The 14,905-nt window shown below is 42.3% G+C and overlaps 1 protein-coding gene across 4 annotated transcripts in view; it reads right to left on the bottom strand.

Annotated features, from left to right (window-relative positions):
- adgrb3 (adhesion G protein-coupled receptor B3) overlaps nt 1-14,905 on the bottom strand; it is a 161,230-nt gene that overhangs the window by 65,597 nt on the left and 80,728 nt on the right. For all 4 annotated transcript variants that reach the window (XM_018749549.2, XM_018749552.2, XM_018749550.2 and 1 more), the window contains 5 exons: nt 14,390-14,491; nt 12,998-13,104; nt 12,024-12,218; nt 10,478-10,546; nt 1,656-1,764 (listed from right to left, as the gene is read on the bottom strand). In XM_018749549.2, coding sequence (XP_018605065.1) covers nt 1,656-1,764; nt 10,478-10,546; nt 12,024-12,218; nt 12,998-13,104; nt 14,390-14,491 — 582 coding nt within the window. The remainder of the gene's footprint in view (nt 1-1,655; nt 1,765-10,477; nt 10,547-12,023; nt 12,219-12,997; nt 13,105-14,389; nt 14,492-14,905) is intronic.

Genomic DNA, 14,905 nt, shown 5'->3' with positions numbered 1-14,905 from the left:
CCAACCCACTGCGCCACCGCATAAAATAATAGCATTTTAATATAATGATTTTTGATGTCTACAATAGCTGAAAATTGTTTCACCCCTTCATTTGGTTAAGACAACAACTTTTAGCTTACAAGGACTGCTCCTCATCTGTAAAACTTTTATATTTGTTAATATTGTGAGTTATATGCTGATTTTTTTTTCTGGCTTTGTGCTGCTTAATCTAATTAGGCAAGTTAATGATACTGGGTATCTGGAGCTCTGTGTGTAACAGCCAGACAAAGAAAGGATAGATGAGTAGTGCAGAAAAAAATAAATAAATAAAAATCACCAAATTGTTGCTTTTTTCTTCTAGTTCTTTTGATCCATTTGATGATAATAATGTAAGTCAGATACGAGGAAATGGAGATGAAATCAGAGAGCTCCAGTAGCCTCGGTTTTAGGAACTAATTATATGCTGCAAGTTCAAGAGTTTTTTTTGTGGGAAATAAGAAGCAAAGATGAAATATAACATGCGTGTTACAGAAAAAAGGAAAGCTTTCTTTGTCTCAGCTGGTCATTTAAAGCAAATCTGGGCTGGTCCACTGATCAATCTCAGTTAAGAAGTGTGGTTCTGATAATCCGTTTTAAACCGAATACAAATGTGGAAACTTTAATGGCGACATAACTAACAGCACTTTCGGTCTGAAGTGGGTTCAGTCAGGACAAACGTAGACTAAATATGCTGTTACAGTTGTCTGTAAGTAGATGTGACAGTTCTGTTATTAATTTAAAAACCTATATTCCATATACAGTGGAGAATGTGGAAGGTCTATAGGGCTGTTTATACTCAGCTGGGGCCTCACCTCTGCCAAGGGTGTTTTATAGTATAATGTACAAGCTAGTTGAGCTGTAGTATCTAAAACTAAAACTAAATAAAATGATAGTGTCCTGTTTCCAGATTAAAAATACATCCCATTCTTTAAAATACTCACTAGGTCTCATCTGGGCTTTCAGGGGGCCTGGCTGTCCTTCAAATATTTTGAGTAGTTGGCCCTATTAGGTGATACTCAATGCCCACTATGTTCAATCGATCATTGAGTTGACCCTCACAAACACTCTTGCCTCTTTTAATTTAGAAATGTACATCCTTGTTGGGTTTGACTTTTGTTGTCAGTTCACACACACACACACACACACACACACACACACACACACACACACATACACACATTCTCCAGCCTTTAGAAATCTTAAGAAAGTTTTTCGCTGTTGCTTATCATAGTATCAACTGCCTAAACAAATAAATATATATATGATATGCAGATACTTACAAGTATGCATTTTTGATTTTATTTTTTTTTAAACAATCTCTTCAAAAGAAGCACATTTTGAGGAATCGTGTCGACTGTGCACAATGTTAATATTGGATGAGTGTGTTTCTGTGGTAATTCAGCACATTAAGAGGAAGAGCTTGATTTAATTAAGATTATTGATTCACGGCTGTTTAGATCCCCAACCCCTGCCGAACCGAAGTGTATGCATTAATCCTCCATTACAGATGGAGGAGGAACTGACACCAGGCGTCAGCACAGAGCAGAAGGATTATACTTCGGTGTCCATGATTTACAGTTGAGGGACCTGAATATAAAGAGAGTCTGGGATGCTTTGCAAGTAGCGAGTTTCCTCACCCAGGTTGCCAGTCATCAGATAGGAGTTATGGAAGTCTTTCATCCCAAGGCCCACTATGTGGATGAAGTCCTCGATTATCTGCATGAGTTCCACAGAGCCTGGGTAGATCTGGAAAAAACGGAATGAGAGTCAGTAAAGCCTGTCTCATGCACAGCCATTTTGAACCCTCGCAGTAGGCATCATCTGAAGAGGCCAGAAAGGAGGACGAGCAAGAAGGGCAATAGGCTGTGCAGCATGGAGGGCAGTTGGATGAATGAGCTGCATCACATTTAATAAAACTTTTCTTGTACAGACTTCAGCATATTCGCATATTGAATTAAAAATAAAAATATAGAACAAAACATTGTATAAGATGTCAAAAAGGCAATATCATTTATTAATTTGTTTCTTCATCAGTGACTACTTGTCCAAAGGAAGGATGGCAGTGGTCCGGAGCCCATCCCAGAAACACACAAGACAGGATACACCCTGCATGGGATTCCAGTACATGACAGTGCAGGTACACACACACACACACATTTTCAGAACCGCTTGTCCCTTACGGGGTCACGGGGAACCGGAGCCTAACACGGCAACACAGGACGTAAGGCCGGAGGGGGAGGGGACACACCCAGGACGGGACGCCAGTCCGTCGCAAGGCACCCCAAGCGGGACTCAAACCCCAGACCCACGGGAGAGCAGGACCCGGTCCAACCCACTGCGCCACCGCACCCCCCTTGCAACATACATTGTTCACCAAATTAACATTATTAGAATTAGATATACTGAAGTAGCACAATTTTGTAATATACAAACCAAAGGCTGAGTAAAGTACAATTGGTATACCAGGAAGTAATGGTCAGGTCATCATAACCAATAACACAACAAATACTATAATAAATATAATATATATATGGGGAGGGGGGGTGGCACAGTGGGTTTGGCCTATGCCTGCTTTCTGGTTTGGTCTGGGGTTTGAGTTCTTGGGGAATCCTGCGAGGGACTGGCATCCCATCCTGGGTGCCCCCCCCTAGCCTTGTGCCCTGTGTTGCCAGGCCAGGCTCCAGCTTGTCGCAACCCTGCTTGGGACAAGCAGCTTCAGTCAATGCGTGTGTGTGTGTGTGTGTGTGTGTGTGTGTGTGTGTGTGTGTGTGTGTGTGTATATATACAGATATAAGAATATCTTATACATAAGAACAAATAGAATCACAAGTGATATTCAGAAATTTAAGACTCTGACAAGTTTTAGAGACTGAACCATGAAAAGATAAACGAAGTGGAGAAACGAACAATAACTCTTGCTGTTGTGACTAGTTACTGACAAGGTATATACATTAATATTGCAATACCACACATATAGGAGCAGAAGTATGGAATGGATTCTCAGTAAACAACAACGGCAGAATGTCTGCTGAAGAATATCACTGAGAAACAAGAAAACAACAACTCTCTAATCTCTAAATATTTGATATTCTGCATATTAACCTTGTATTATAGAAGATGTGGAAAAGCACACTGCTTTCTGTGAAAAGTCCAGCTACTACTATTGCTGCTGCTGCCAGGTCGATTACAGCTGATGAACTGCTTGGACACTGAAGTCTGAATACTTTGATATTGGTCCACAAAACAGCTGATAAAGCATTGCTCACCCATGAAAGAAAACATTTTACCGCATGACACAATTTGTTGACATTGCTGTATACAGACATAAATTCTCAGGAGAGCCATTCGAGGGCAATATGTGGGCTCGTGGGCCAAAATCCACTGGTTTGGAGATGTTTGGCAGTATTTGCTGCACTCAGTGAAATGAATTAATTAGTCAACGGCAATGCCCATATTCATGACAAAGAATTTATTATATTTGTTGCTTTTTATTTTCTTTGAAGCAGTACCCCAATCCAAGATGTCTTTTAAAGAAATGCAGTTCTAGGTATAGAGTGAAAGCCTCTTTGACAAATGGATCCGCCTTTGTGAGTCTGCATGTATACACTTTTAAAGGTTGACAGGAACACGTGCTGCCGCTGCAAAACTTTAGAGACCGGTGCAGAGCTTTAATTAGAAAAGCACAATGGGTATTCGTCTGGACAGTTTGTACGGATCGCTGTCTATCTCTGTCTTGCTCGCTCCCGACAGAGAGCTGCCATCAGAGTCAGTGGATGAGAGAGACTGAGAGAGAGAATGAGAGAGAGCTACAGGTCAACTCATTCCCACACTCACCTATTATGTCATTGTATTTGTTGGTCATTTTGTTGCTCAATACAATCAAGACATGATTACCTGATTATTGACCCTGAAATGACTGGCTCTTGATCCAGAATCACAGCATGGCCACACATACCAAGCTGACTGATTTTGTACTTTTAAATGAATAACAGTAACTACAATTGTATGCAAAATGTGGTTTAGGACTTTTGTTTTTGTAGGAAACATATACAAAAAAGATTTTTGTTATTGCAAAAGTTCTTTCTTGGGCGAGATGTACTAGTTTTCTTTTTTTGGTGCCACACCAAAAATGGGTGATTCCTGTGTTGATTTGGAACACACCTGTAATCACCTGCATGAGAAGGGAATAAATTAAATGATTTAGAAGTAAAACAAACCCTAACCCTGACAGCTCTTATGTCTGGAACAGTAAATCAGATCAGTTATGCTGTCAAGATGGCAAAAGAATGAGGTTTTTAAGAGATGGAGAAGAAGATTATAAAAAGACTGGCAGAGGAACCTTCCAAGGACAAGTCAATATTTTTAGTTAAGTGGCAAGAAGTTAAGGGGAAAAATCTGGCACAATCAAGACAATATCAGCACCAAGCCATACAACACAACTAGATGTCACTGGTAACTATCTGTAAAGTGATGAAGAACAGCAACTGCAATACTGACAAAGGCTGAAAGAGGATTCACTGTCCAGAAATGTGCAATCTGTTCAGTATTACACTGGTTTTGCATTTTGTGTGTGTAATTTGTGTGTAATCTTTGAGAAAGACCAACAGAAAAAAAAAAAAATCACATTTTCCAGAAGCAATCTAACACACTGTGAAGTAAAGATTTTATGGTCTGATGAAACTAGAGTTAAATCTTTCAGCCTAAAGTGAAGCGCTTTGGTTGGCACAAACCAATCACAGCTCTTCGTTCATTAATTGTGGTGGTGGCAGCATCATGGCATGGGTTTGTTTTTCTCTGTGAGGAAAATGTGCTGTCATTCAAAATAAATGAGTGAAACATTATCAAATTTGATATAAGACAGAAGGATTTACTTTAGAAGGCAAGGAAATCTGCATTTAGGGTGAAGATCTGTATTCTATCACATTTGTGACCCAAAACACCTGGCAAAAACTATGTCCAAATTTCTTAAGATCACCATTCTATGGAAGCCTAGACATTAACCCAACTGAAATGAGTGGTATAAAAGGAACAATTCAGTTTATTTAAGCTCTCCATTTAACTTGTTTGAGTTAGAACAAGTTTACATGTAGGAAGAGGTAGAAATTCCAGTAACAAAAATATAAACATACTCACTAACTGGAACTGCTGCCAAAGGCTTATTTGCAATGTGCTGATGCAATATAAGACACTGGAGATAGTGACAAAATTTAAACTTGACATCTAACAACTTTAATTTGTAGAAAATTACAGTTAGTGCCCAACTTAACATATTTGGATTTGAGACTTGATTTGTTGATCAAAGACCGTCTAAGTCGAATGTAACATGGAGCTGACAAGAAGCTTGTTATTAGTTCAATATGCAGTAATGAGCACCGGTAAAAACAGTGGATTTGGCTCAATTGCTCTCAGTCTGCGCATGGGGTGATTAAGCTTTGGTCAGCGATTTAAACTGGTATGCTAGTTCTTCTCATGAAAAAAAACTAAATACCTCTTAAAAAAGTACAAAAGTTCCAGACTCACTGTACTATACATTCTCACCTCCCTGAGAAACTTTTGCTGTAAAAAGTCACTATGCAATATGTACTTAAAAACCCAACATTACATCATTAGATAGCCAAGATTTGCTACTCCTCTTTGTATTCTCATAAATTCTCCTTCAGTCAGATTTATTACCCTTTCAGGATTGTCCAATTCTAGTAGTATGGAACCTCCTGGTTGGCTGACATTACCAACTTCATGGTAAACATCAAATATGTAATAGAAATAAAACCCAAAAATATTTTTCTGGACGTGTTTGAGGTGGATACATAACTCAGCTACCATTTTGATCTTGTTAATTTTCTTACATTTCAGACTTTGTTTGTGGTGTAATTTGTCCCTAATAAAGGAATGTTTACTGATCATATCTGTATTTCATAACTATTAAATTAACTAATCTTTGTCAGTGTTATTTTAAGAATATTCCAACAAATATGCCACCATCATTGACTTTTATTTCTGATAAAACAAAATATAAAACATGGTTAGTGCTGTTATTATTGCAGTTGATGCTTCATGCAAAGGATGACTTGGTACTTCATAACAATGACAGACCAGACAATTTATGAACTATTGTTTGTAAGGCACAAGACCTGGAGGTGAACCCTAGCAAGCGAAGGTTGCAAGTACCTGTGAAAAGCTTCCTCTTTACATTTCCCTGAGATAAGCTTTACTGCCCTCTGGAAATACAATTTAGAGTTACCAATGCACCTGAAACACATGTCTTTGGACTGTGGGAGGAAACAGGAGCACCCACAGGAAATGTACATAAAAATACAACCTGTTTCACAGTTTATGCTTTTGAGATAGGTCCTGGACCGGAATGTGGATATTGATAATATATGAATGGATGATGCATCGTACATCAGTATGGTTTGGGTATGTTAAATATGTATGCCATTTAGAATGGCTAGAGAACTGGGGTTTGACATCGACATTCTATTTTGCTGTTTTTAACGCCAGTACTTCACTGGCAATGAATGACACAAGCGAAAATCAAATCATCAGGGCTATTTGGTGCAATCCTTATGAAGGACAGACCTTTTATTATACCATTTTGAAGATTTTAACATTATTCACTTGAACCAAGCCATTGCTTACTTACAAGTTTAGTATCAAAAACCCTACGCAAATAAATACGGATTAGAAATCCTCATACAATTGTGCTTAAGACTTTTAAGGGTCAGAAATAAGCCGGGCCATGTACAGGAAGTACAATCACTTTTGTCGTAATCTGCTTGGATTAAATGTTTAAAACTAGCAGGGGTTTAGCTGTTTGCACTGTGCTTAAGAGTGGATTAAAACAGCAGATATATTTCTCGCATTCAGATGAATTTCCATCAGATGTTAAGTGGGGAAAAAAGAACAACCAGCAATGTGGAACAGACACTAAAAGGACCTGCAGGCACATCTGAGGCTCCTTGTAAAATCCCCCCTCCCAAAGGACTATGTCTAATGCATTTGAGGTGAAAAATGTGACCTTTCATGCCCTTAGTCTTGACCTGCAACTTGTACTCAAACCAGATATAACTTTGGGAAGGACATTCGATGATAATTATCAACGCTTCCTGATAAATGTGAGCAGCAAGGTCACTCAGGTTCCTTATGATAAAAGGTCCAGTGTGTGTCTCTTTGGGAAGATAACACAGGCCAAGTGATGCAAGGTGGCTTTAGAACTGCGGCGGGCGATGGAGGTACGTAGCCATCAACCTTTGGTAAAGCCGGACACAAAGACGGAGTTGTCTCGCTTACGTGTTACATCCAGCAGCCGTGGTATTCAAAATAGAGACGCTATTGGGAATGGTAGAGGAGATTGATTGTGTTCGTAGCTCGGGTTCTTGACTCAGACGTTCAGGTATTCGCCGAACTTGGCATTAAGACTGCAGACATTTCATCACCAGTCGAGGTGATACCATGATGATGTCACGTCGACTGGTAATGAAATGTTTGCTGTCTGAAAGCCAAGCTCGTTGAACAACTGAACATCTGAGAGACGCTGTTCCATGATTCGCTTGCTGGGCGAGGCGGATTCAGCTATAGTATCTAAACGTGCCAGAACCCTCCTGCCCTGGCAGTTGCTGCTCACTTCCTTTCTCAAATAATAGCATTAGTGTTATTTGTTTATGTTACTTGTTTCATGTACCGCAGATTGTGTGGATGCGTTAGGGACACCTGCTGAAGAGTAGATGCATGCGTGACAAGAAGTAGTGCTGAGGGTCCCTGCTGTATTACCTCAATTCCTGCAGCTAAATAGCCAGCTGCCACTGCAGCTTTCTACATCACTATATGATTTTTTTTTTTTCCATCTACACTTCCAGTGAAACTTTTGAGTATACTTACATTTATTCATTTAGCTGACACTTCTCTCCAAAGCAACTTCACAATTATTTACCCATTTATGAAGCTGGGTACTTTTACTAGAGCAATTTATGGTGAATACCTTACTGAAGAGGACTACATCCAGAGGTAAGATTCAAACCTACAACCATTGGGTCAAAAGGTTGCAGCTGTATTTACTATGCTATCATCTGTCCTGCTGAGCTGCAGCAATTCTTTTCAGAAGGTATCTGCACTAATTTCAGCTGCTGCATCTGGACTCGGAGGTTATAGGTTCAAGTCCCACCTCCTGCTGTAATAACCCTGATCAGTGTACTCCCCCTAAATTGCTTCTGAAAAAGTTATCCAGCTATATAAATAAATAAGTCACTCAAACAGTACAAGATGTTTTGGAGGAAAGTGTTAGCTAAATGATGAGTTAATGTAAATGCAAATTTTATCAATAATTGAGGCACCACGTCTTCGCAGTTCTTCTGCATCAGTTCCCAGAGATGTGGGACACTTGTGTGTTCTTCTGCTTTCCTGGCCAGTTTTTTTCCCCACAAGTATTGCCCAGCTATACTCACACTTCTGAGCTGTGCTGTAAATGAACAGAACTTACATTACATCGAGCTGATATTTTTCTCCAAAGCAACTGAGAATGTTAATTGACTTACACTTATTTACCCATTTATACAGCTGGGTAATTTTACAAGAGCAACAAAGGGGAAGTACTGTGCTTAAGGGAACTGCAGTCAGAGGTGAGACTTGAACCTATGCACTTTGGGTATAAGAACAGCAGCTCTAACCAATACACTAGCAACTGTTTCAATAACAAGCACCCCCAGGCCTGTCCAGCATCTGAATTTCGCTCCGTACGATTCGACTCCCAGCATCCGCCACTGAAAATGGACACTTCCCTTACATTTACAGCGCTGTGCTTCTTGATAGAACTCCAGGTTCTCCCAATTACACCGCAGGAGGATCATGTTTGGGATTTCAGTGGTAGGGAGCCTTCCCTTTTGAAGATGAGACTTGAAGCCCTTCATAATAAGAAAGCTGCCAGATATAGTAAATACTTCAAAAGAGTGCCTGTGACTGGACTGACAGTCTTTTCGAAAGGCAATATTTTCACCCTTAACAATAGGGTGTGTGTCCTTTGCCAGTTGGTTCCATTTGAATATGCTGTCGCTGACAGGTCTGGACCTTCGTTTGAGGGCGAGGGCTGAAATGTTTGAGCTGGAATGACATTTGAATGAAATCCTTTCACAGCACTGCCTTAAACAGGTGCTGTCTGTGATATGTGATAAGTGATATGACTCAAAGGAAATACAGATTGTCAGGATCAGAATGTGCTGGTGGCCAAATTATGCAAGGTTCCTTACAGCAAACAGTCTGTGCACATCATATGTAATTCAAAATAGTGAATCAAAAACAAACTTGGAGGTTTTATCAGGTTAGGGAATAATGAAGCAAGGTGCCAAGCGCTGTTTAAGCAGATGCAATTTCTTGTCCTTTTCAATTCGCAACTCTTTGTACAAAACAAGTGCAGCAAGCAGCGCAGTGCTTAATAACATGGACTTGTAACAAAGTACAAGTTTGGGGGTTTGAGCCCTACTCCTTGCTACTGTAGTAGTACCCTTGATCAAGGCGCTTACCCTGTTCTACCAAAATATCCAGCTGGATCAAATACTGTGAGCTGCTATGGGTGAGAGAGTCAGTGAAGCCTCATCCATCCATTGTCAAATACCGCTTGTCTCAAATTTATAATAATTTTTGCTCCTTTTACAGTATAAAAGAAAAAAAAAATCAACTGCATTAATTATCCATCTATCAATCCAGTTTCAATAACAAGCAAAACAAAACAAAAAGAAATGGGAGGGGGGGTACACATTGACGGGATGCCAATCCAGTGCAAGGTATGCATTTATTATTATTCTTATTTGTATTATTATTATTATTATCATCATTATTATCATTATTATTGGGACAAAACCCAAATATCCAACCAGAGAATGTAATAAAATTATTAAGCATTTTTACAGCTCTGAGCGTGAAAGGATACTTTTATTAATTAGGTATTATGTATAACTATAGTTCAGTCACCATGACAACAAAATGGAGCGACGTCAGTGTCCTTAACTGTGGCAGTGTTGCTGCCACCTGGTGGTCTACAGCGGAACTGCACTACGGTGCTGAATTTCCCACACAATGAGGCTCATATGGTAAAGCAGCTGTTTGGAAAAAGCAGCTATGATGACGTCACAATAACTGCGATGAGGTAATCTGACTTAGACATGAAGTATTCACATTTTAGTGGAAAGCTACTTTTATTAAGAGCGGAATTACAAATGTCAGGTGTTCTTAAAATACAGGTGGCGCAGTGGCTTTGGCTGGGTCCTGCTCTCTGGTGGGTCTGGGGTTTGAGTTCTGCTTGGGGTGCCTTGTGATAAATTGGCATCCCATCCTGGGTATGTCCCTTCCCCCTCCAGTCTTGCGTCCTGTGTTGCCGGCTTAGGCTCTAGCTCGCCGTGACCCCACTCCAGACAAGCGGCTTCAGCAAGTGTGTGTGGTGTTCTTATTAATGCAATTTGATTTTCCTTACCTGTTGTGCATCTTCCCATTTTTCCCTGTTCTCCTCTTCTAAAAGGTTGCTGATGATCTGAAAAAAATTCTACAGGGGAGAATAAGAACGGTTCATCAGTATGTTTGGCAAGCCTTTGGGCAATGAGAGAAAGACTGGTGATAATGGTGATGATGTCAGAGAGCAAGTGGGAGACACTTGGACAAGTTTTAACTCTACAGACCAGCTGTATACACGCAGTGTGTGTTTATTTCATGCTGGTGATGGGGAAGCACTGATGGCTTTGGAAGGTGCTGCGCCTTCTGGATGAGGAACGAGATGCTGGCAGAACATTACATCAGCGCGGTGAGAGCACCTCGTTCTTTGTACCGGAGGTCTGCAGCTGCCTTACCAAGAATTCGGAAACAGCAGAATCTCTGTCTAGGTTCCACGTTACACGGGGGGGGGGAGCGACGGCCGCTCCGTTGCCAGGGAAACTAAGCTGCAGGTGTCTTAATCCGTCACTCTTCAAAAACATCATAACACATGCGGAAAACAATGGACGGCTCACGGCGCGACGACACCTGATGAGGGCCTTCTCCGCTGTGTGACAGCGAACGCCACGCAAGCGCAGTCCTTCCTGTACCTGTCAATACTCCCTCACCGTAATATCTGCAATTACGGAGATACGAGAAGAAAACAGCTGCAGCGTAGTACAGTTGGGGGATTAATTAGTTTGATGGACAGCAAAGGCAGCTAAGAAATTGTTTTGGTTAATCTGTGCACTTTGCAGACATATCTGGAGGCATTACGCGAACGTGCTGTGGAGTACATTGCCGTTCTCCGCAGCGTTCACAGTGCTGTTTCGAGAGGTAAACGACAGCGGTAATTACAAGATGAAGGCTGGGATTTGACCTCGTGCTTTGATTTGGCTCCTCTGCACCGATGGATGACTGAAGCGGTCCCCTGACACCTGCAGTTCTGTCTTCTCGAATGCCGATGCTCCCTCTGGTGGTAATCCATCCACTTAGCCGCTGCATTAGCGTAAGTGCGACGCCACCAGCCGCTCCCTCTCCCACAGAATGCTGAGCCGGTGGCGTCGAGTACACCTCCGCTTGCCTCGGCCTGCTGTTGTCAGAACGGCTGCCTGCCCTACGCCCTACGGAGCGCTTGGAGAACCCGAATAGCGGTAAACACCGGAACGACCTTGAGGACCAGGAAAGTGCAGGACTGTACTGTGAAGTAAAGGTCGTGTGGTGCTTCTTTAAGGTGGAGGAACGGAAAAACACAGCGTGTTTGAACTCATCTTGGAGAAATGGCGAGAGCGATTTGAAGAAGCTGAATCAAAGCTTTCAGCCGAAAAAAGCCGGGGAGAGTGGAGGTGTATAAACCATGAAAACCATGCGGAAGCCCAGGAGTCGACATTAAGTGTGTTTGCAACCATGCAAGAGAAACAAGAAAAAGTGCCTCGATGGATGGCCCTGACGGTTTGATCTCTTACACGCACGCACACTCTCACCCACCCCATTCGGGTGCACACAAAGGTACATGCTGCATCTTATTCCGAATGCAACGTCCTCCCCATCACCTGCACGTCGTCGGATGAAGGCAAGTAGCTTGCTCTTTTGAACGTGTCAGTCACGTTGCGGAGGATCTCCACGGAGGTCAGCAGGTCTCCAGCATAGAAGCTCCGCCTCTGGGTGAGGTCCAGCAGGGTCTTGGTCACCTGTGACATGCCATCTCCAGCTAGGGTCCTCTGTCCCTTGGCAAGGTGCTCCTTCACCTGGAGATGGGTGAACGCTGTAACGTTTCGAATCCATTTGCAGGTTTACGACATAACCGCTAAGATAGCAAGCGAGCAGGAAACCTTGGGTGCTCTTAGAGCATCTTGGTCCGTGACCCCGAGGCACGGGGAAAACGGAGGAGATACAGGAGGACGAAGCCAATGACAGACAACAGGACTCGTCATTAGGTGCCATGTGTGATGGCACATTTTCTTTTACTTCCTATTCAATAATTTATTAGCTGATTGTATAAATTTGCTTCATGGTTGAATGAGCCGAATCAAAGCTTTTCACTGCAAAAACCTTATGGCAGTGTGGATAAATAAACCTGTAAACTGGGCAGAGCACTGGCTCACAAGCATTCCAGTGTGATGTACAATAAGATGAAGCTCAGCGATAAGAAAGGGAGCACGGAAGGCTCTTGTGAGCTTTTAGTATGCATGAAGTCAAGGAGCCCAGAGGAGCAGCTCTACACCCTCGGCTCTCGGTTCCCCAGGAACTCCAGCAAAAGAGATCCAAAACATAAAAGGAAGGCTGAGGATCGTGAAAGCACTTAGGGTGGAATTACTACCATTAGACTCCAGCAGCTCCTAAAGCGAGAAGTTCCAGCAGCCGAGACATCATCCATTAAAGGGGGAAAATGGCAATATTAGGGTTTTAATTTGCTTCCCTATTGAAAGCCGTTAATCTTTGGTACTGTGCTGAGGAAATTTTCGGGTGGGTAATTTATGACACGCTGCGAACGGAGGCGCGGGAGGGAGGCTGACTTTGCACGTACTGATTGCTGCAAGAATCTGTATTCATTTGTTATGCATCGGGCATAGCTGGGCTGCTCCCAGAAGGCCACGCCACGTTGGTCGAGAGAGCAGCGTCGACTAGTGGTGCCTGCGCAGGGAGGGGGTCGGGAGAGAGAGACAAAGAGAGAGAGAGAGAGAGAGAGAGAGAGAGAGAGAGAGAGACGGTTAGAAGGGGATGCACAGGGAGCAGGGATCATATAACAACAGCTGTGAAAGTTTACTCGGCACACAGGCGTTGGCTGCTGTCTCAGGTGCCGTGTCACATCTGTGTGTGTTCAATAGAGCCGCAGTGACAGCTGACTCCCCCCCAACACACATACTGCTTACAGGTCGATCAACCGACAGCATGCACACTACCTCGGACACGCAACACCTTGACGTTACACAGCACATACAACGACAGTCACAAGTTTGAGTACACGCCAAAAACCAGTTTTCGCCCCAATGCATTTGATTAATAAGTTTGAACAGTAAATGATTTGCCATGTTTTCACAGCTCTATTGCAGTTGTTCCCAGCGATGTAGAGCACTTGTGTGTCGCTTTCCTTTCACTATTCTGTCCAGTTTCTCCCACACAGGTATTGGCCAGTTGACCAGGTCTTTTCAGATGTTTGACTGGTACTATACATCACTGAAGTACACATAGAAACACCATTCTCAGTATGTTGGTTGCTTCATAGCCAACATGGCTCTGCAATAAGAATTTTAACACATACAGCAAACATGGCACAGCATGAGGACTCTTTAAAGAACCATCATGGCAATGTTGTTACACTCAGAGTAATAGGTAAACCACCGAAAGACTCATGTCCCAAGAACTCTGCTCATTATTCTTCTTTGAAAAAAAACAAAAAAAATCATCCAACTCCATATATGGAATGATATACTCTTTAAATGTTGTTTCCTCTAAAGGAAGCTTGTTTTGGTTTGTCATTAATACATCCACTTTACATGATTGCCATGCTGCAATGGAAATAAGCCCCATTCAGGGGTGCTGATGCGAGAGAAAGGTTGGAATTTCCTCTGAAGCTCTGTTTAAAGCCTCTTGGATCATGTGTACCGGAGGAGGGGAATGGGATGCCACCTGGGTCAATGTTATGCAGATAGAAAATCCATTGATACACAGAAACCCTTACAATCCATCAGAGTATGAATGCATGTTTTAATCAAATATGACAGGGACATATTGAGTATTGTTGCTGGGTGCATATATGAATAATGTTGCCCATATTGAAACGGGGATTTGAGACAACAGCAGCGGTTTGGTGTAGCAAGGTCTCCACGATGTGTGACGCACGAGAGAGAAAACCTCGAGTGTCAAGGTGACCTTAACCGCTGCGCAGCCTGACTTGAGCTCACAATCCACCTTTTACCTGTTGCGTTTGGTGGACACCTGTTGAAGGCCAGGTCCCCGGACGGAGTTCTTCTCCACACCATGGACACTGCATAATCCTCTGGACAAATCTCATATGGTGCTGCAAACAAGTTGGATAGGGTCACCTTCGCAGTAACTCAGGAGGACACACACTTGCCACCCGTTAACTAACGACCGCTGTCCCCGTCCATAACTCTTGCCGCGTCCTCTTTGTTCGTCTTTGCCCACAGTCCTACACATCGGCTTTAATTGGACTCATCCTTCAGCATCAGCGATTCACTTTCGGCTCCAAATGAGAATAAAGATTTATAGTGGCAAAAGTCATTCTCAGAGATGGAATTATACTAAAGTAATTACAATATTTTTAGCAGGCAATATTATAGCCAGCTTTCAGATTTCCTTTCCTGTTGCTGTCAGTACAAGGAATGGCCCTTATTTGCGTAAAAGAGTGGTTACTGCTACTGCCTTTAAAACCAAAGGTTGCAGGTTTGAATCCCATCTTCAACTGTATGAC

This window comes from Scleropages formosus, chromosome 4 (genome assembly GCF_900964775.1).
Source record: "Scleropages formosus chromosome 4, fSclFor1.1, whole genome shotgun sequence".
Taxonomy (NCBI): domain Eukaryota; kingdom Metazoa; phylum Chordata; class Actinopteri; order Osteoglossiformes; family Osteoglossidae; genus Scleropages; species Scleropages formosus.
The sequence above is the reverse complement of the archived record's forward strand: the minus strand, read 5'-3'. Positions and strand labels throughout refer to the sequence as shown.